This window comes from Aythya ferina, assembly GCF_964211825.1.
Source record: "Aythya ferina genome assembly, chromosome: 9".
Lineage (NCBI taxonomy): Eukaryota > Metazoa > Chordata > Aves > Anseriformes > Anatidae > Aythya > Aythya ferina.
In genome coordinates this window covers 10,056,334-10,077,811 of record NC_140305.1, presented here as the reverse complement: position 1 = coordinate 10,077,811, position 21,478 = coordinate 10,056,334, and the positions used below count along the sequence as shown (strand labels likewise).

The 21,478-nt window shown below is 47.3% G+C and overlaps 1 protein-coding gene and 1 long non-coding RNA gene across 14 annotated transcripts in view; one reads left to right on the top strand and one right to left on the bottom strand.

Annotated features, from left to right (window-relative positions):
- LOC311441553 overlaps nt 1-21,478 on the bottom strand; it is a 76,935-nt gene that overhangs the window by 18,106 nt on the left and 37,351 nt on the right. For 9 of the 13 annotated variants that reach the window (XR_014696032.1, XR_014696033.1, XR_014696038.1 and 6 more), the window contains 2 exons: nt 17,789-17,871; nt 12,485-12,554 (listed from right to left, as the gene is read on the bottom strand). This is a non-coding gene — a long non-coding RNA (uncharacterized lncRNA). Of the gene's footprint in view, nt 1-9,098; nt 9,157-9,889; nt 10,042-10,572; nt 11,851-12,484; nt 12,555-17,788; nt 17,872-20,955; nt 21,028-21,478 lie in introns of all 13 variants that reach the window. The other 4 variants (XR_014696035.1, XR_014696034.1, XR_014696036.1 and 1 more) reach the window with 4 other exon arrangements.
- On the top strand, nt 778-7,342 carry LOC311441546 (G-protein coupled receptor 35-like). The gene is made up of 2 exons (XM_084529800.1): nt 778-4,973; nt 6,306-7,342. Exons 1-2 carry the CDS (start codon nt 4,646-4,648, stop codon nt 7,259-7,261), a joined length of 1,284 nt encoding a protein of 427 aa, XP_084385926.1. The 5' UTR covers nt 778-4,645; the 3' UTR covers nt 7,262-7,342.

Here is a 21,478-nt window from a genome sequence, read left to right as displayed (position 1 = left end):
CCATTGTCAGAGGATGTAGGGAGGAAACTAGGAAAGCTAAGGCCTCCCTAGAATTAAACCTTGCGAGAGGGGTCAAGGACAACAGAAAGGGCTTCTTTAAATACACTGCCGATAAAACTAACACTAGAGGCAATGTAGGCCCACTGATGAACAAGGTGGGTGCCCTGGTGACAGAAGAGAAGGCGGAGTTACTGAATGCCTTCTTTCATAGAATCATAGAATCATAGAATATCCTGAGTTGGAAGGGACCCTTAAGGATCATCAAGTCCAACTCTTGACACCGCACAGGTCTACCCAAAAGTTCAGACCATGTGCCTAAGTGCACAGTCCAATCTCTTCTTAAATTCAGACAGGCTCGGTGCAGTGACCACTTCCCTGGGGAGCCTGTTCCAGTGTGCAACCACCCTCTCTGTGAAGAACCCCCTCCTGACGTCCAGCCTAAATTTCCCCTGCCTCAGCTTAACCTCGTTCCTGCGGGTCCTGTCACTAGTGTTAATGGAGAAAAGGTCTCCTGCCTCTCGACACCCCCTTACGAGGAAGTTGTAGACTGTGATGAGGTCTCCCCTCAGCCTCCTCTTCTCCAGGCTGAACAGGCCCAGTGACCTCAGCCGTTCCTCGTACGTCTTCCCCTCAAGGCCTTTCACCATCTTCGTAGCCCTCCTCTGGACACTTTCCAACAGTTTCATGTCCTTTTTATACTGTGGTGCCCAGAACTGCACACAGTACTCGAGGTGAGGCCGCACCAGTGCAGAAACAGCGCAGAAACAGCGCTTTGTTTCTGTGTATACTGCTGGAGGCTCTCCTGAGGAGCCCCGTACCCTTGAGGCCCTGGAGGAACTTGGAATAAAGGAGGAATTTACCTCAGTGGATGAGGACTGGGTTAAGGACTGGTTAAGCAAGCAGGACATCCATAAATCCATGAGTTCTGATGGGACACACCTGTGGGTGCTGAGGGAGCTGGTGGAAGTAATTGCTAGGCTGCTCTCCATCATCTTTGGTAAGCTGTGGGGAATGGGAGAGGTGTCTGAGGACTGGAGGAAAGCAAATGTCACTCCAGTCTCCAAAAAGGGCAAGAAGGAGGACCCAGGTAACTATAGACCAGTCAGCCTCACCTTCGTCCCTGGTAAGGTGATGGAACAACTTATCCTTGGTGCTGTCTCTAGGTGTATCAAGGATAAAAAGGTCATTAGGGGCAGTCAACATGGCTTCACTAAGGGGAAGTCGTGCTTGACCAGCCTGATAACCTTTTATGAAGACAGAACCAGGTGGATAGATGATGGAAAAGCAGTGGACGTGGCCTATCCTGATTTCAGTAAAGCCTTTGACACCGTCTCCCACAGCATCCTCGCAGCTAAACTGAGGAAGTGTGGTCTGGTCGATCAGGTAGTGAGGCAGACTGTAAACTGGCTGAAGGGAAGGAGCCAGAGGGTTGTGGTCAGTGGGACAGAGTCAAGTTGGAGGCCTGTATCTAGTGGAGACCCTCAAGGGTCAGTACTGGGACCAGTATTGTTCAATATATTATATTCATCAATGAATTGGAGGAGGGAACAGAGTGTGCAGTCAGCAAGTTTGCTGATGACACGAAACTGGGAGGAGTGGGTGACAGGCCAGAAGGTTGTGCTGCCATCCAGCAGGATCTCGACAGGTTGGAGAGTTGGGCAGGGAGACATGTAATGATATATAACAAGGACAAATGTAGAGTCCTGCATCTGGGCAAGAACAACCCCAGACACCAGTACAAGCTGGGGACTGCCTGGCCGGAGAGCAGCGAAGGGGAAAGGGACCTGGTGGACAGCAGGGTGACCGTGAGCCAGCACTGTGCCCTTGTGGCCAAGAAAGCCGATGGCATCCTGGAGTGTATCATAAGGGGGTGGTTATGGTTGGTAGGTTGAGAGAGGTTCTCCTCCCCCTCTACTGTGCCCTGGTGAGACTGCATCCGGAATATTGCATCCAGTTGTGGGCCCCTCAGCTCACGGACAGGGAACTGCTTGAGAGAGCCAGCACACAGCCACAAGGATGATGAAGGGAGTGGGGCATCTCCCTTACGAGGAAAGGCTGAGGGAGCTGGGTCTCTTTAGCTTGGAGAAGAGGAGACTGAGGGGTGGCTTTATAAATGTTTATAAATATGTGAAGGGTGGGTGTCAGGAGGACGGAACCAGGCTCTTCTTGGTGACATCCAATGACAGGACAATGGGTGCAAGCTGGAACACAGGAGGTTCTGCTTAAATGTGAGATGAAACTTCTTCACGGTGAGGTGACAGAGCACTGGAACAGGCTGCCCAGGGGGCTGTGGTGTCCTTCTGCGGAGACATTCAAAACCCACATGGACGCGTTCCTGTGTGACCTGATCTGGGTGTTCCTGCTCCAGCAGGGGGACTGGACTAGATGATCTGTCACGGTCCCTTCCAATCCCTAACATTCTGCGATTCTGCAAATTCTTGTATCCTCTGCAGGTGCATGAACCAAGATACACAGACTTTGCTATTTCAGGCCAAAAGCTACTGCCTTCTGCTTACATTTAAACCTTCAAAAAATGCAAGCAGCCTCCAAGGGACCCCTGCAAGCACCAAGTCAGCCAGGAAGCACCAGATCTGCTGTGCCCTCCCCGTAGCATCTGCACAGAGATGCACAGGCTGAGCCCTTGGGTGCTGATGCTGCAGGAGGGGCCACAGCACAGAGCCCCCCGAGCACACTATCTGCCACGGCTCAGTTCCTGTGTGGCTCTAAGAAAGAGGAAAGGGGAAACAGGCTCAACAGCCAGGGTCAGTCACACCGTGGGGCCGATGCTGTTAACCTAATGCTGCTATTTCACAGGCTTTCCATGCTAAAAATAGGACCCATGTGCTCTGCTCCCAGACCCATAGTTTCATCGTGGTCAAGATCTGCTGTTGCAACACTGCATCTTCCTGTGAGAAAACGAGGGAAGAAAACACACCAGATGAGGCTCTGCGGGACAGGGTGAGGCAGTGCCCTGTGTCTCTCTGCCCATGAGGAGGGCACACCAGTACCTCCCTCACCTCTCCTGAGGCCCTGTCCCGTCACCACGTGCCAGCAGTGGGAGGCAGAGGACACCAAGACCCTGGTAGGCTGGTGTCAGTAAACATCCCTGGGGAGCACCGTGTGCGCTGCAATGCATTTCATCCTGGCACTGCTACTCAGTGATGCCGTAAGCGCCCAGACCTCACTGCTGGAGAGCTGCCAGAGAGGAAGTGAGAAAACAGCACGAGCGTCATCGGTGCCGTGCCATGTAGTAGCAGCTCGCGGGGCTGATGCAGGCTGAGAGCTGCGGAGGCAGGAGAAAATGCCAGGCGAGCACATTGGGTTGTGGTAGAAGTGGTAACACCTGCAGGGGGACGCAGGAAGGGCTCTGGGAGCAGCCACGTGTGCCATGGAGCAGCTGATGGGCAGCCAGAAAACTGCAGGGATCCTGACCCGGTGGTGTTCAGGAACCTCCAGGAGCCATGCGAGGTCTCTGCAGATTGCACTTTGTCGTAGCTTTGCCTACCTGTAGCTGATGCTGAGTTGCTCTGCCATATCCTGGTGAACCAGCATGTCACAGCCACCTGCTTTGTGCCTGCTGACAGTCCCTGCCTTGAAGCCTCTCAGGGCTGACGACAGAAGTAGCTGCCCTCGCCTGGTGTAGGGTGACTGCAGCACTGAGCTGTGAATGGGAAGCGTGGTGCTGGAGGGATGCTACCAACTGAGTGGCCTCCAGGGTTGATTTTGACTGCCTGTGGTTAATACTGGTAGTGATTGCCTTGCCATGGACCAGAGGAGTGTGCATCATCCTCAAACGCTGTCCAAAAAAAATAAGTGGTTTCTGTAGATTGCTGAAACTATCAAAACTCAGGAACTGGATCACTTTGAAAACGACAGCACTAACAAGGGTCATGACATGGAGATGATGGTGGTTAGGGATCAAAGAGCTGGGTGTACTAATAGGTCAGCAACTACCTATAAGCATTCTCCAAAGGGCAGCCACAAGAAAGGCAAGAGAAGCCTGGAAACCTTAGGAGAGGTATTTAGCCAAGTCCTATGCTGCCTGTACATCGGCAAGGAGTTAATCTCAAAGGTTGAGTTGTAACGTGCAGACTGACAGTGCACAAATACCCCCGGAAGCTGCTCTTAGACCTGGAAGCAGATCCTAAGATCTTAGAACCAGAAAGCTGGAAGCGTTTGCCCAAGACAGCTGGTAGCAAGAGCAGGGCCTTTGAGCTTGCTGAACAAGAGCTCAGATGAGCTTTCCTTGCAGGTGGGGTTGCAATAGGATGGCCACCAAGGAGCCCCTGGCCAGCAGGCATCTGCACCCCAGAGCAGACACAAATTCGGCAGGTCACAAGGTCACGGTGCCACGTTCTCTCAGAATTGCTGGCTGAGGAGGACTATGGGAGATGAGACTTACCGTGATTCAGACTGAAACTGAGTTATGAAAAACTGTCTGCAAACCACAGCCCTCACCTCTCCAACAGCTCTGAGAATGGGACCAGGGGCCAGCCGAGGCTGCTCTGTCCCGGGGCTCAGCACAGGGATGGCGTGTGGCAGTCCCGATGGCAGAGAGAGGACCTCAGGGATCCTCCAGGATATTTCCCCTCCAAGTGGGTGAGGAAGGCCGATGGGCATCGCCCAGTGAGGCGTTGGGTGCTGAATGAACCCAAGAAGAACCCAAAGCCACTCCATCACCAGAAGAACTGCTGTGGTGCCACATGGCAGGCAGGCTCCTCAATCAACAGGGGGTGGTACAAGCCATGGCAGTGGCAACAGAGGAAGCTCAGCCCTGGGGAAATGCGTTGAAGACGGGCGGGGGTGCTTCCTCCACCAGCCTTGCTGCTGCCACAGCCACCAGCGAGTGGTCATCGCAGAGCACCTTGCTGGTCCCATGCCAGGAGCAGCGCTGCAAGGGATCATCGCACCTGCAGGCCACCCTGCAATGGGTCGAGGAGCAGCCAACCTCTCCGAGGACAGCGAGCAAGCAGGTAATTCCTCCTGGCTATTTGCTGACACGGTTATTCGAGCGTTGCAAAAGGCATTGCCTACCCCTATCCATGGTGGGACACCTAAATGGTGGCAGAGAAACGGAAAGAGGGCTGGAGACTGTATTTTCAAAGGCTCCTTTTGATATTGGCCACAGTAGATGTGCATTGGATGCTTAAGGGCAGTCTTAGCCTTTGCTCAAAACTCATTCCTTGCATTCAGAACACAGGGCTGCTGCAGGTATCAGCTACAGCCCATTCCCTCCCCTCTGAAGAGGAGGTCTCACAGCAATATCACTCGGCAGCATTGATTTTGAAAGCTGGTCAAGAGATGCAGCTCTTGTAGATGCTGCGGCACTGCCCTGGAGATTTTTAACCCAGAATATTTTTGAGCCCCAAGAATCTGCACACATGGATCCAGGTTTCCTTTGCAGGAAACTCCACAGACATCACAGAACTCCCATATTTTTTCTGACCGTGAAGGGTCACACCTAGATTATACTCTTGCATTAACTCCTCCGCAGCAGGCGGGTCAACAGCCCTTACACGCTGGGTGAAGAAAACACCCAGCAGACCAGATATGTACAGCTCACTACTTTATTTCGCATGGCTGCTGATCACAACTCTTGCTGTGTCTTTTTTTTTCCCCCCCTTAGAATTTGGCAGATTGCTCTAACATGAGATTAAGACCGATTTGCAGAGTCCTTAGAAGGCAGCATGCAGCCCATGGTACTCTGCTTCTTCCTGCAGACTACTAAATGTTACCGCTGAATAAAGGATGCAGTGGCAGCTGAAGTAATAAGAGATGTACTAATAATTGCTCTTACCACTAATAAGAAGTGATGACAGCTCAGGACTGAAGGAGAGGACAGTTGACCCTTTGCAGCATCTCTCCCACAGCATTTTGAGTGGTGAGGATGCCAGCTGGCTTCTCATGAGCACCACGATAAGGGAAGGGATGAGACCTGGGTTTAAGCATACCCTTCTCATTAAAAACAGGCTGTAACAGCCCACAGAACTCCCAGCTGCAGGATCCCCCTTTTCTGGCTGTTCTGAGCCTGGCAAAAACAGAGGCACAAGCATTTTCCAGCGTTGCCCTCTGCAACCAGTTTGTCCTGCACAGGATGCAGTGAGTCTGCTTTTCTCTCCTCCGTGGCCGAGGTCCCTCTCCTTCTTTATCCCACTGGGTACCTGCAGACAATTGTGCTCCGCAGCAGCATCTCCACAGTCTAGTTTTCACTGCGGTAAAGTTCTGAGGCTCATGAAATGCTCCCCAAATTAATCACCAAGTTAGTCAAGAGTCTAGCATCTAAGAGGTTTAATCCACTTTTCCAGGAACTGTGCCTCTGAATATCACCACAATGAACCAGAACAGCTGCAGTATCACGGTCTATGAAAACTTCCCGCTTGTCCAGCTGGGTGTTTACATTCCAGTTTTGATTTTGGGCATTTTTCTGAACGTGTTGGCACTCTGGGTGTTCTGCTGCAAGCTCAAAAAATGGACAGAAACCAAAGTATACATGGTCAACTTGGCTGTGGCCGACTGCTTGCTGCTCTTCACTTTGCCTTTTAAAACATTATCCAATTTCCAACACATGAAGGCAGGTAGATGGTGTATGATTCTGGAAAGTGGCTATTTCATAAACCGCTTAATGAGCACCAGTATCATCACTGTCGTGGCAGCCGACCGGTACCTTGCCATCAAGTATCCTTTGAAAGCCAAAGTGCTGAGGTCACCAGTGCAGGCATCTTTTGCATGTGGATTTCTTTGGATAGTCATCATCTCTGTGATGTCCCTTATTAAAATGATAGAGAATCGAGAGCAAGATGAACTTTGTTTCGAAAAATCCTCTGTTAAGCCCTCAGTAACTGGTCTGTGTGTTATCATTGGAGGGTTTTTCATACCACTGATCATTGTGATTTATTGCTCCGTACAAGTCATTGCAGAACTCTTGAAAAAGAAGAATGAAAACTGTCACGAGAAAAAGCTCATCAGGAAGGCTGCCTACATTGTGACTGCAAACATGGCAGTGTTCACCATATGCTTTTTGCCTCTTTACCTTGGACATCTCCTTCGCTTTATAATGGACTCCATCAGCTCCAGCTGCCCTGCCATACAGAGGGTTAACAACTTTGTTCACCTTGCCTCGGTCCTTGCAAATACAAACTGCTGCCTCGATGCTATTTGTTACTACTTTGTAAACAAGGAATTTAAGGAAGCATCTCCCAAGCTAGTGAAGTCCAAATCTGAATCCACTGAAGATGCTGAAATTCATCTTCCCACATATTAGAATTAAATGCATGCGGCACACATTTTTGGTGTCTCCATATGCAACTGGTACTCAATAAAAGGCTCAATATTAACACTGAAAGTGTTGAAACTTTTTTTTTTTTTTTATGTGAGTGTGATGGAGGAACTTCCTGCTAATGGGAAAGATTCAGATAAATGAAAGTCAGCCCTGATTCAGACAACCACAGCAGCCCATATCATGATGCAACAATCCAGATTACCACTACAATTCTCTGTCATATGCAAATTTGAGTAAAATGGTAGAATTCTACTGCAAAAACTCAAATTTTTCCCCAAACCCCCGAACAAGTACAGACAATGGTAAAAGTTTCATCTGTCCATCCCCCTGTCTAGGGCCAGCTTTTATGCAGTTATGACAAAGAAACAGATTTTTTCAAGTATCAAAAAACAAAACGAACTCAAAGTGAAACAACTGCAGAAAAAGGTGGATGTGTTTATGTAACAGGTGTCTTGTCTTAGTCATAAAAGCAAAATCACAGTAGCAGAGGCACATGTAGCCTGCTTTTGTCAAGTTTACAGCATAATTCAGACCATACAACAGCTACAAAATGGTCATCAATTACAAGAAGAGGTCAGAAGAAACTGCAATTACTTGTACTGGGGGAAAAGCTTCACACTGAGTGCATTTGAGTCAAATGACATTAAAACTACTATCCAAAGAGCTGGGGTGGCTGGGTGGGAACGAGGACACTGTAAACGGAGTCTATTCAACATTATAATGCAATTAATTGTCTAGAGAAAGTAGCAGCATGTTTTTCCAAAGTATCCAATGTAAATAAAATTGTGTTACCGGCACAGAGCACCATCTCTTCATGAGTTAAATGGAAACAGTGGGGATCTAGTGGTTATAGGATCTGGGTGGTCCCCAGGGAGGGAGCTCATTGCCTCTGCTGTCCAAGCAAAGGGCAAGGAGTACGAGCTGCTACGGAGACTGGGATCTTCAGAGGCAGGCCACCCCATAACCTGGAAAGAGCTGAGTAGGTAAAATGGCTAAGCAGCCCCCCATAATGATGCTCAGGCAGCACACAGATGTCCCAAGATAGGATGTAGAAACCAGGTGCACACCTCCACCCACATCTCCTGAGCATGGGCTGGGCTCCCAGCTGCCTGTGGGCAGTGGGCTGAGCCCTGCTGCCACCGCAGCAGCTTCACAGCCCCACACCCTGCACAGCTTCCACATCTCCTACTCGAGGCACATGCCAAAAGGAGGAAACTGCTCAAGGAGAGGCCCTTTTGCAGACAACCACTGAGCAGAGCCATCCATTCACCTGGGCAGTGGCTGCATTGCTGCCCAGCAAAGCCCATACAGGATGAGATCAAAGCCTTGGCAGCTTCTTGGGGGGGGGGTGGATGCAGGCTTCTCATTCAGGCAGAAATGGGGAAATCTGCTCTGTCACCACGAAAATCTGTGAGCAAGGTCCAGCCTTTGCTCACAGCACAGAAGGGTGGGGGTTTATATGAGGTTCTGATCACAAAATAGACCTTTTAAGGAGGCTGCTTTCTCACCCCTTCTACCCCCAGCTTTTCTTTACAAAGATCAAAGCAGCAACAAACAGCACTGTGCACGCACAGATGGGTATCTTCTGCACCAGCCCAAGGTGCAGCACGGCCCTGGCACTGATTCCACATTGCTGAGACTGGTGCAGCAGGGCTCAGTCTTTGCCTCGGCTGGACCTGTGTGCTGATGGGCAACACATGCACAGAATACCTCTTTAATTTGATGGACTGTTTCCAAGCAAAACTAAACACATCTTTAAGATTTCCACACACCCTGTGTGGGATTTGTGTGCAGAGAGATCAGTGATTTGAAAGATTACCTGATTGCCAGCGTGTCTTTTTCTGCACCTTCCATCCCACCAACATGAGGTGAAAGCACTGTACAAACCAAACAGCTATTTTAGATGCAGCAAGAAAAAAAAAAAAATACTTCTCCTCCAGTAACCACTAATTACATGGGTGGAGGAGACACAAAGCTGCCTACAAAAAAAAAAAACATTTCCGAGCAGATTCTGCTAACCCATCTTGCTCCAAATAACACCCCTTATCTAGCAGCCACTCGCACAGAAAGGCATACCGTCAACGTTTGGTCAAAGATGGCCAAACTTCCTAACCACAGAAACCCCACATCAAAGCCCCTGTGTGGCAGCAAGCCCTCAGGTGCTCTCTGGGGGCTGGAGAGGGAGGAAGTCTCGGAGGGCGGTGGAAGAGACGGGTGGGTTGTGCTGGTGCAGGATGATGCTGAGCAAGGAGCACAGGAATGGTCTTCACCACCACAGCAGATCTGGTTAGGACCCCTGCCACTTCTAATGACTGCCTGGGAGCAGCTGGTTAGTGAGGGCAAACAGGAGGGAAAGCAGGTCTCAGTATCAAAAAAGATACTGTCCTTCCAAAATAGGAACCAAACCTCCGTTCACTATTTGAGCAGGGGCTATACAAGGGCAGTAATTGGTTGTGCTGGGGCTGCGATACCTGGCACAGACACCACATGCACGATGGAGAAACCCACTCCAGGTCCCCAGACAGAATGCTGGATTGTGCTGTTCTGTTTGCTCACCTTCTTGTGGTTGCGTTGTTGTGGTTTTGTTTGTTTGTTTTTACTCCTCCCTACCTGGAGCTTTTTGGCTGCCTTAGTAGAACTGTCCTCTGCATCCATAAGCACCTGGCCGAGCTCTCCAACACAGAAGGACTAAGGGATGTATTAAGCAGTGAGGAAGCAGCAGCAATCTGCTATCTCCTGATGTTTCTGATGAACTCAGCAACCTTCAGGAGATGAGGGGGATGTGAGCACTTGCTGGCAAGACACTGTTTCCTCCACCACCACCTGGAAAGCAGCCAGCCCCACCCCACCCAAAGGTAGACCATAACCATAACAGTGGGGCAGGCCTTGCTTGGCTTGCCTTGACCTCTCTGTACAAACCTGGCGATTTCACCACCCCCACCAAGCTTTCGAATATGCACAACTTTACCTCCTCAGCACAAGATGTGCTCTGCCCTACGGACTTGACAGATTTCTCTGGTGCCAAGTCTGGACACCAGCACCCCTGTGCTTTCCAAGCAGTGGGAGCACTGGTGCGAGGCCAGCAGCCTGTGCCACGCACGACCACATCCTGCCCTCGGGAGGCCGCCCGTGGCGTCCCTCCAGTCACAGGCAGACGCCAACGTCTTGCACTGGCATCTCCTACATGACATTAATTCCGATTCTACAAACCCATGACAGAGCTGAATATAGCCAGTTTCATCCCCTTCAGAAGCACTGAAGGGATTGGTTACCAAAAAAAAAAAAAGAGTGACCTGAAAGCATGCACGGAGCTGCTGCAGGGCACAGGCTGGGACACAGACACAGCGTGGGAGCACGTCCAAAAATCCCTCCAGCATTCGTGCTGTTGCTCACAGAGCTTCAGTAATGTCTCACAGCAGTTTTCTTGCCGGGGGCTTTCCGTTACTGTTACACTTAAACTGAACCCCGCTGCCAAGCACAGCGTCGGGACAGCTGACTGAAAAATGAGAGTTCAGTTGAATGTCAGGTGTGGGGGGGGAAAGTGTGAAAGCTGTCGCCGAAAAGCTGTGACATGCTTCAAAGACGCTTTTGTCTAAGAAAGAAAGAGGTCACTTCTGGGGAAGTGAAAATCAGGGTGGCTCACAATTGTTAGCCTGAGATGGGAGCATTCCTACAAGTCCTGAATGAGGGCCCAGAAACAGCTCTGGGTTACTCCGAAGGGATGAGCTGTCCGGGGCAGTGAGCGCACGCAGGGGCTGGAGACAGCGTCTGAGCCCAGGTACTCCTTGCCTTCGGTGAAGGTGCTAAGAGGCTGCAGCAGCTGCAGCCCTGTATCTCAGAAATGCTGGCAGTGATTTGTTGGTAGCTTTACCGACATCAAAACTCTCATGCAGCTTCTGTCTGGTGACGTTTTCCTACCAGGATGGAGGAAAACCTTCATGCTGTTGCCTCTCTGGCCCTCAGCTTTCAATCCAGGCCCCCTGCTTCATGTTGGGTGGAAGTTTGGCACAGATATTTCATGCACAACTTTTATCAAACTCAAAAATTGCAACAGCAAGTTTGTAGGTCTTTTGCCCTTGTGGGTAGCAGGCCCCAAAGTCACATGGTTTAACCCTTGCCGTGTATTAATGCATAAAAATGAGCTCAGAAACACCACATTTCCACCAAAGTCATGTCGCACCAACCAAGAACTGAAGGACCAGCCTTTCCCATCAGAGAGGCTCTGTATCACAGCTCCACCATGGAGACAGCACGTTTCAGGAGGGCTGGGCACCAGCACGCACACTCCATGTGGGTTGCACAGCTCCTCCACCTTGCCAAAGCTATTTCAGGACTTGCTTAAGTTAACATGTTTACACTTCTGCCTGTTACAAATATTATTTAACAATTTCTTCTGAGAATAGCCCTAGGGGGCGGAAGGAAGGGGACTGTACAACCTTATCTGGTTTCACAGCACAGAGGCACCAACGGGTGACTGCTCAGCAGCCATCACAGGCAGGGCAGCCTGGCCAGGAGAGCTGCTCAAGATCAGGAGTGATCTTGGGGCAGGAAGGAAGAGATTCTTCTTTCACCTACAATTTTATGGTAAATCAGATCACTATTACTTCCCCATGACTGTCCTGCCACAGCAAGAAGCTGCCTATATGCCTTATATCACTGTCACAGAGGAAAGAATTGGGGGTCCAGGACCCATGGGAATATCTAACCTCAGAAACTTCTGCATTAGCAATTACCCTTTCCAGAGAGCTTACTGCGCACAGCTTTGCTTTCTGTATGCCCAGCATTTACTTCTCAGAAGCTTTCCATCCTCAGGTGGCTCTGTCCCCAGCAAAACCAGCTCTCGGCAGGGTCACCCAGACAGTCTGTCTGTCCAACATTACCACCATACACCACAGGCTGGGCTGGCCTGCCTGTGGATGGCCACGCAGGATCCAGCCTCTTGCCAAAACCACACGTGCTCCTCTGCCGAGTGAGGGGGATCCCCTCCCCTGGACACAACCAGGGTGAGGAGGCGACGCAGGCTGCCAGAGCTGGAGGAAGCAGGGAAGGTGCCGTGCCCGTGGGGCAGCCTTTCCCAGCCTGCCATCGCCTGCCCCAGGGTGCCCAGCAAGGAAAGTCACACACAGCAAGAATTTCCACGAACATGAGGAAAACAGAGAGAGAGAAAGAAAGAAAATAATAATGAAACCAAGAAAACTAACCAACCTTCTGCCCGCGGGAAAGGTGATCCACATGCATGGCAAGTTCTTGGGCATGCAGGGATGTGGCCACCAAACTGGAAGAAAAGTAATATGCTTTAGAAGATGCACCAACATTTCTACCAGGCTTTTGGGCCCATCCTTTCTACATCCTGGCAAGTCTCCTCCCCATCCCCTCACCCTCCATTTATTTTTTTTCTGTAAATGACCCCAGAAACAGCTCAACCTTTCAGTACTCATTTCAGGGCACGTTCTGGTGGCCAGACCTGGTCACTGCTACTCGGAGTTATCCTGAGCAGTGTCAAGCATCCAGTCCCTGTGGGGGCCACACTTTCTTGCCCAGGACATTTTAGACATGTTAAAGCTGCAGCAGAAAATGAGCTGATAGAAAGCAAAACACACACACAGCAAACGCAGAAATGAGAAGTACCCAACCGTTATCTGCCTTTGGCACTGACTCTCACATGCATTTCTTTCCTAATCTAAATCCTAGATATAAAGGTCAGATTAGGCTTATTAAGAAAAGGAACACCACAGTCAGGGAGCTTTTCATGAAGCCTGACTGCTCTGTGAAACTGCTACCACAGTTGTTAAATAAATACGGGCGGTGTGAGCATGCTGACAAACAGAATCAATACTGTGAAGTTATGCCAAAACAGAAGTTAAAACACGTGGTCATTTGTTTTAAGCCGCAAACTTGCAAAGGGCTGAGCTGTGCAAGCCTTTTTTTTTTTTTTTTTTAATTTTTTATTTTTACCAAGGTGTGTTCAAGGATCAGAGCAACAGATGCCAGAGCTTTTCCTCAGGACTGTATTTACCCCTCTTGTTAAACATGTTTATAAACCATACTGACACAAGCATTAGGGAGCCTTGGTTTCATGAAAATCCAGTGCTGGTCTCTAAAAGCAGCAATTAGTGCTGTTTCTGGTGCAATTTCACCCATCCCTCCCATGTCAACACAGGTTCTTCACCGAGAGGGTGGTCACGCACTGGAACAGGCTCCCCAGGGATGTAATCACAGCACCAAGGCTGTCAGAGCTTAAGAAGTGTTTGGACTGTGCTCTTATTCACATGGTCTGAGTTTTTGGGTAGACCTGTGTAGTGCCAGGAGTTGGATTCAATGATCCTTACGGGTCCCTTCCAACTCGGGATATTCTATGGTTCAATGCTATGTTAAAATACTGACTGGGGAATAAATATTATGAATGCAACCCTCAGTCTCCAAGTAAAAAGTAAAATAACATATCAGTCACCAAAGAGAGAAAATACTGCCTTTTTCAGCTTTCTTCCCTGTGCTGTAGCAGACAAAAAGTAGCAGTGTGACATGAGGATGTAAGGGGAACAGAAAGCAAGTAAGTATCTATGAGAGAGACAGTGATGGAGAAACAACAAAGGCTGTGGCACGGAAAAAGGGAAGGACAAAAAACCTCTACATAAACTCAGTTCCTGATGCATAAGATTTGCAAAACTAGAGAAATTAGGAGTTCCCCATGACTAATGTTTCTGAACAGAGTGTATAGGTAGTTTAATATACACCTTATTTCATATAAATTGCTTAATTTTCTGGAGCTCCTGATTCAAAAATGTTCTGCACGAGCCTGAAGGTCTAGTAAACATTCTCCAGCTGGAACTTCTGGACTTAAAGTAGGCTTTTTTTTTTTTTTTTTAAACTTTGTTTTTGTTTGGCTGGTTTATTTTGTTTTCAATGCAGAGATTAATCACTGCATAGGTGATAAAGCTACCTTAACAAGTGCTTGTATGACCTGTGCTCCTAGACTTCTCATTGTTTGGGTCTTTCACGAACATCTGCTTCAGCCCCTGGTAACCAGAGCTTTTTCCTTTGGCTCAGATTTAACTCTGACGCACAATATCAGTGATCTCTGTGAGTACAGAGGTCTTGTTTGTGGGCACCCAGAGAAAAAGTGTAAGTGCATGAACCCCCTGCCTCTCCTGCTGACTGTGAGGAAGAGAGTCTCAGGGGAATCAGGCTCTCACAGTACAGGTCACCTCCCCAGAGACTTTTCCAGTTTCTGAACACTGGTGTAAGAACAGTTTCTGAGCCCAGGAAATGTCAGATTTGCAGGGTACAGGAACTGTACTGCAAGGCTGGAAGAGAAAGCCATCCTTGCTGTGAAGGGCTGCAAGCCCACCAGATACTTTTTCCAGCTTACTGGGGTCTGTGGTTGGTTGGTTTTCCTTCGATGAGCAAATGGAATCACTTTGTAGATAAAATTATTTTAAAAATTAAGAATCCAAACACACTATTGACATCCAGCTTTTGCAGCACAGTCAGCACGTATTCTCCCTTATCTGCCAGAGCTTGGTGCAGCATCACACCAAGAGGTCAGCCGCAGCCAGCGCTCACCAGGTAGATCCTGCTGAGCAGGACACTGCTCTGAGTGGGAAACATTTGCACCCACCTGCAGCTGGCAAAAGCTAAAAATGGATCTGAAACCTGAAAGGCCCAAGTTACAGTTATGCTACGGGGCTGCAAAGAGGGCGTCAAACCACTAGAGGGAAACCTGACCTCTCTCTGCAGCGGTCTCCGGCACACCGGACACAGGAGAGGCAGAGGTTGGCTTTGGAAAGCAGGAAAAGGCATTTGGGGACAAACTTCAACTCAGCCCAAAAGAGAGTCCCTGGGAATTTGCACTTTTACTCAGATGAGAGATGAGATTTGCACTTTTACTCAGAGATTTACTCTGAAATGCCATTTAGAGGCACTCATGCAGCTAACCCCATGATCTTTACTGAATGGATATATCTAACATCTCTGGAAGAGAAAAATAACTTTAAAACTTGCTCATTTCCTAAATGGTGTTTTTAGACAGTTTCTTCCCTCCCACAGGTGTTCGCGTGGGTGACTTGGAAGACCTTGGCTCACCACAAAGCAACTGGATTTGGGGAAAGAAAGAAACCGAATTTGGGGTTAAATGAAAGGAAGGGGTAAGGGAAATGTGTGTGAGAGACAAATTATCCATAAGCTTCAGTTTTGATGCATGAAACATTCAGTTCCTCTGAAATGCTTTGTGCTCTTACTCTGCTCACTTCCATGAGGGACAGGGTGGGCAGCAGGGAGTACCCTTAAACAAGAAATACCATTTCTCAGAAGAATTCCCATCCTTCCCCAGAATGCTGCTCTAAACAGAAAATTCTCACAGGCATGTTTCTACCTGCAGTGATAAGGATGTGTTTGCTGGCTTCTGGAAAAGCTTTGTCTGCAATAGCAAACATTCTGCATGCAGGAAAACAAAACAAAACAAAAACAAACAAACAAACAAAAACAACACTGAAATGGTATTGGGAAAGCCTGGTGTGTCACTGATGCGATGCACCTGGCCCTCAGCTAGCGCCCATGCCAGCAGCAGCACGGCCAGCTGCTGAGGGCTGGGGCCACCAGGCCCCGTGTCACGCCAGACCCAGGTACCTTCAGCCACTTCGAGTGCATCGAACCACAAAAGCATACAGCCACCCAGGCACTTTGTGACAAGTGACTTCACAAGGATAAACCACGTGTTGTTTGAGTGCCATTTCCATGGAGCTGCTGTGTTTCCACGCAGCAGCTCTCACGTTTGCAAGCCAGCTCTGTCCAGCCTCACCTGCTGCACCTTTCTCCTCACAAACACCTGCCCAGCCCTAGGTCTTACCCTGGCATTCCCACCCTGTAACGAATGTCACTCAGTTATCAACACCTAGATTAATAAAAAAATAAATAAATAAAATAAATAAAATGCATAATGTGCAGGCAAAGCCTGTGTGCCTGCGTGTGAAAATAAGCAAATGAGACTCGGACTCCACTGCTGTCTCCTTCCCAAAGATGTCTGCAGTGACAGGAACCAGCGTGTGCACCACTGCTGTAGCAGTGCAGCCGCTGTGGATCTGGGTGGAGCAGTTGCCCTCGCCACAGGGCCGGAGGCTTAGCTTCAGCACGAGGCTAAAAATAATAACTTCTGCTTCGCCTGTCTAAAGTGGGTCACTTTCACATCGTGCCAGCAAAGAGGCGTCGAAAAGAAAACGGTGTGGTTAATAGAGCTCTGGCAAGGCTGGACGAGCTTGTCCTAGCTGCTACTGCACATTTTTAAATGGGTGATGGGAGATATGAAGAAATGTCTTTTTCTCTTTAAGTTTCTGTGCTATTTTCCTTGTCTTTCTTTTTATGTTTCTTCCCTTGTGTTGCTAAAGTTGTTGTTTTTATTTTTTTTTTACAGTCACATGTCCACACACACACAAACCTTCCTTCTATCAACTGTCTCTCCCCCCTGTACATGACAGACTGCTGTGCTGCTGCCTCAGCTTCCCCTTGCTTGCAGGCAGTAACACTGGCTTTGCCTGACTCTTTCTAGGCAAGCTATAGCCACAAAAACTGCCCTCTCCCACAGCAGACAGTTCAATCGCACAGAGGAATTACAGACAGCGAAACCACAGCAGGTGTCTGACTGCGCCTGGGTTTCACAGAGGTGTCCCGGCCATGAAGGGGAATTTCGAAGTACCCGTCTGCTTTAGAGCTCATGCCTACCACACATCCTCATTTGGTCTAGATCAGGGGGTTGATGCGATGATGATGTTCAAATACTAAGAAAATGCTAGATGAAGTGATAACAGTTAAAACCAACACTTTGACCATCATTAGTTTGCTCACAGTGCAGGCAGCAGAACAGGGCAAACTGTTAAAATTCATTCAAATTCAGTACGACAGAGGAGAATCACAGTGTTTATCCTAAGTGGTTCTCCTAAAGTTCACTGTTTAAATTTATGTGTTTCTTTTCCTGTTAAGCAGGTACCTTTGTTTGCAGCTATTGACTAGATTATTATCCATGCTAGACGAAATATGGACAAACCAGGGAGGAGTGACTCAGTCAATGATAAGGAGCAAACCTCAGATTTGCCATCTATACCTACAGTAGCTGCATGGTATTTCTACTCTTACCTTCTACAGCAGTCGTGCTTTTCACAGTAAAATAATATACTTATAGGTGTTTAAACAGTAATTAAATAATACAAAATGATATCAAAGGACTGTTCATTCAATTCACTGTTGGGATTATATGATCTTTAAGGTCCCTTCCAACCCAACCCATTCTATGATTATCTTTTTTTTAAAACAAACAAAACAAAACAAAAACAAAAACAAAACAAAACAAACAAAACAACAACAACAACAACAACAACAAAAAAACACAGAAAAAGCTCCATGCACTGGATATTACCTTTTCTTTTTAACCAGGCAGAATTATCAGTGAAAGTTAGAGCTAATACCCTGAAACCAGCTCATTAAAATTAATACATAAAAATAAGATACAGGCTCCTTTACCTCAATTTCCAGTCAGTAGCTCAGAAAGGACTGCTTCAGTGGAGTACACCTTCATCCACAGACGACACATGGCAAAGATGTATCTGAAGAAAACTGACGTTAATTCATTGCCACAGCCTTCTTCCCCCCCTCCCTCCCCTTTATTTTTTCTTTTTTTGTAGACCTCTGATACTGTGTTTCTTTTTATAAAGTATATTGTGGGGAGGAACTGACTGCTGACTTCCAGTCAGCTGTAGCCAAGGCTCAGATGAGGGAGCAAATCAGTGCTAAATTATGAATTATTGCAGTATAAGGTAAACCAGCAATGACATCATCTGGTACAAGCCCATTGCCAACTTGCAGAAAATAAGGAGGACTCATACCAAGGTAAGAGTTGATGCTGCTCTGGGATTACATTGATTTCCATTCAGTGTCTAATAGTTAGGGTCTTCTCTGCACCCCTCAGTGTACAGCTGTCACATTACACAGGAAATATCTCTAATTCAACCCAGTCTTTTGTCTCATTCTCATGTTATAATGAACAGAAGTTTGTCTAACCTACTCTCACTAACACCTCACAGAAGAGGTAGAAGTGGTGTTTCCACTGATCAGCTATCTTCAGCTGAAAGGGTTTATTTTAATTTCTAAGCAGACTATTTCCAGCTGCAGTATAAAGCCAATATTTCTTTTCCCATCTGCAGTGGATGTAGCAAACTGTTTATTCCCTTCATCTTAATAGCTGCCATTTATGTATTTGAAGACCTATTTATGCCCTCCACACTTCAACATTTGTACTGTAAGTACCCCCAGCTACATCTGCATTTCAGGGCTAACTCACTGTATTTGCTCCTGTTTTTCAGACTTACTCCTGAATCGGGCTGCTTTTTATTTTTTCTCTCTTTTTTTTTTTTTTTGGTGTGAGAGTGACCCAAGACTGAATACAGTTCTCTAAAACCTTCAAAAACTGTATATTCCATAATCATGTGGATTTTTTTCTACATAACCTTCCATTTCATTTCCAGTCATACTCAATTTCCAAGATACTCGAAGTCCCAGATCATATGTGTAAAACTATGCATACATCTTTATGCTCCATTATGTTCTGGCTTTCCCAACTATTTATCAAACTTGTCAACACCATTTGAAATATTTATATTAGGAAGCTGCAAACAGAGAAAGTAATTTTTGTAACACATAACAACATAAGGAAACATTGCTATAATACAGGATGCTCATACGTTCATTAACTACATCCATTTGTTTTGCAGTATTATGAATTACTCTAGCCCCAATTAGTAGACAGACTACATAAAAATCTGAACATACTACCGCTTTTTCACGTATTTGTTACATTTGTTCTTTTATGCACTGATTTCTTGACCGCAAGCTCTCAGAGATGCGTGAGAGGCAGGGGAAGGGTAAAGCCCCTTCCCACAGGTGGCAAAAGCTCAGCATTTCTACCTGCCACTGCATGGGATCAGAGAGACACAGCAGATGCTGTACCACGATTTGTGCAAACACAAGCAATACCGCTGCCCTTTTCATAACAAAGCTGTGAGGCAACAGAGTTTGGTGTTAAATTAACTTCATTTTAAAATGTGTGTGTTGAACAATGGGGAATGACAAGCCTCACAGAGGTACAGTGTATTGGCACAACTGGGCACCCCAGGGCCTCTCAGGTGGCTCCCATTTCACCAGGAAAACTCTGTCAAGGCTAAAGTGATAACCAAATTGTGTTCTTGTCTTTAATCAGTTAAATTAGTTAAAAACTAATTAACTAATTTTAACTGATTAACAAGTCCCCTGTGCCAAAACTGCCCTCTACAGCTTTGTTCCATAGGAGCAGAGGGTCCAGCCCTGAGCTGTGTCCGGACTCCAGCTGTCTGCAAGCCCCCCGTCTCACTTGCTGCAGGCATCTCAAGGAAGCCCTGCTCCTTCAAGCCAGGAGATGACCCTCAGGTTGTTTTCTGGGGTGCAAAGGCTTGTTGTGCTTGGCATTAGTGTCGAGGAGTACTGCAGATTTAAGGTGGAGTTGGAGAAATATCTGCATATCTGCCCAGTTGCCACTGCATATCTGGGTGCTGCAAAACAAATCTAGTTGTAGGTTTAGACTCAGTGAAACGGTTTGCAAAGGAACATCTTCCTCTCACCTAGAAAAGTGAATTCCAGCATCACATCAGCAACGCTGGAGATTGCATTTTCCAGCGGTCTGACTTGCCTTGACTACACTGATGGCTGATGAGTGCTGGTCCATCAAGCACCACCCTAAGAATCTGAAGACTCGTTTACCCAAGACCACAATATGTCACTCATGGTGCATTTATGTAAACCCCTGGGGTCAGCAAGGAATCCAAAAGCACAAGACTTCAAGGCAGCAATACTATTACATTCTTGGCCTATCTTCACAAGTTTCTTGGTCACCTCAGAACAACCACCCTGGTCTTAGCAATCCTCCTACGGGAAAGACCAGCAGGCAAGCTGGATCACCGTGGGCTTCAGATAGTTGCTGGGTCTTTCAGAGACCGCCCATCAGACCTGCAGCTGATTGTGTTCACAGAAATTCAAAAGTTGTCATCTCAGGTGAATATTTTAGTCACCTGGTGAAATTACTTGCGAATTTTTTTTTCTTAGCTTTGCACTCTTTTCAAAAAAAAAAAAAAAAAAGTCTGATTGTGTGATAGTTTCTGCCATTCTATCACTGGATAATTTGAGAAGCTCTCTTCATTTGTTTGAGGTTTTTCACTTTCCTGCAAATTACCTTCTCGGTCCCCTTCATGTTATGAGGCTTTTCTACACAGGCTATTTATAGGAATGCAACTGTGCTAAAGGGAACAGACATTTTCAGAATTTCAAATAAATCTCTAGCACTCGGTTTGCAGCAGAAAGCTGGAAGGTGATCATGGTAAGTGGCATGATTATACTCAAATGAAGTGCAGTTTTACTTCTGAAGCCATTTGTTCGCACTAACTTGTGTGTAAAACACTTGTCAGTGGCAGGCAGCCAGAACAAAGACAGCATATCAACTCAGCTACACTAACGTTACCAATCAGAAGGAGATAAGTATCTAGCTCCCCTGAGACCAAGGCCCATCAGTTATATTTTACATACTACTCATGTGTCTGATAGCAAGGACAGATAGCTAGTTGCATATGGAAAAGAAGAAATGAGCTACAGCTTACTGAAGTTACCTCCATTGCTGTCCTCTTCAGATCCTAGATTCAAGGAGAGTCAGGTCTTTTCAGGGTGAAACCCCTTCAGTGCTGGAATAAATGAGGAAATGTGCTCTGTTGCCCTTTCCATGGGAGAACAGATACGTGTTTTCCCAAAGAGCCATTTTTTTTCCCAGAACTTCCTCTATCAAAGACTAGCAAGCTTATTAAAGAATGGTGAAGTAGGGCAGATGAGGCGATGAGATCAATATAAGGTCCATAAAGTAAATGTGCATGCAACTTGCGTGCACAATACAGTTACTACCACTAGTAAGTAATTACAGCATTGATACACACACACGCACGCACACATATATAATGCTGTGTGTGTAAATATACATCTGTGAAGAAAAGGAGAACCACACAAAGAAAAAGTCAAGTCCCACCGTGATGACTCTTGTCCGGCTTATAGACATAAACAACCCCAAGATGGCACTGTTGGTTCCTGTTTCTGCTACCAACACAGGCAACCACTCAAAACTACCTGTCTTTCAAGTAAATG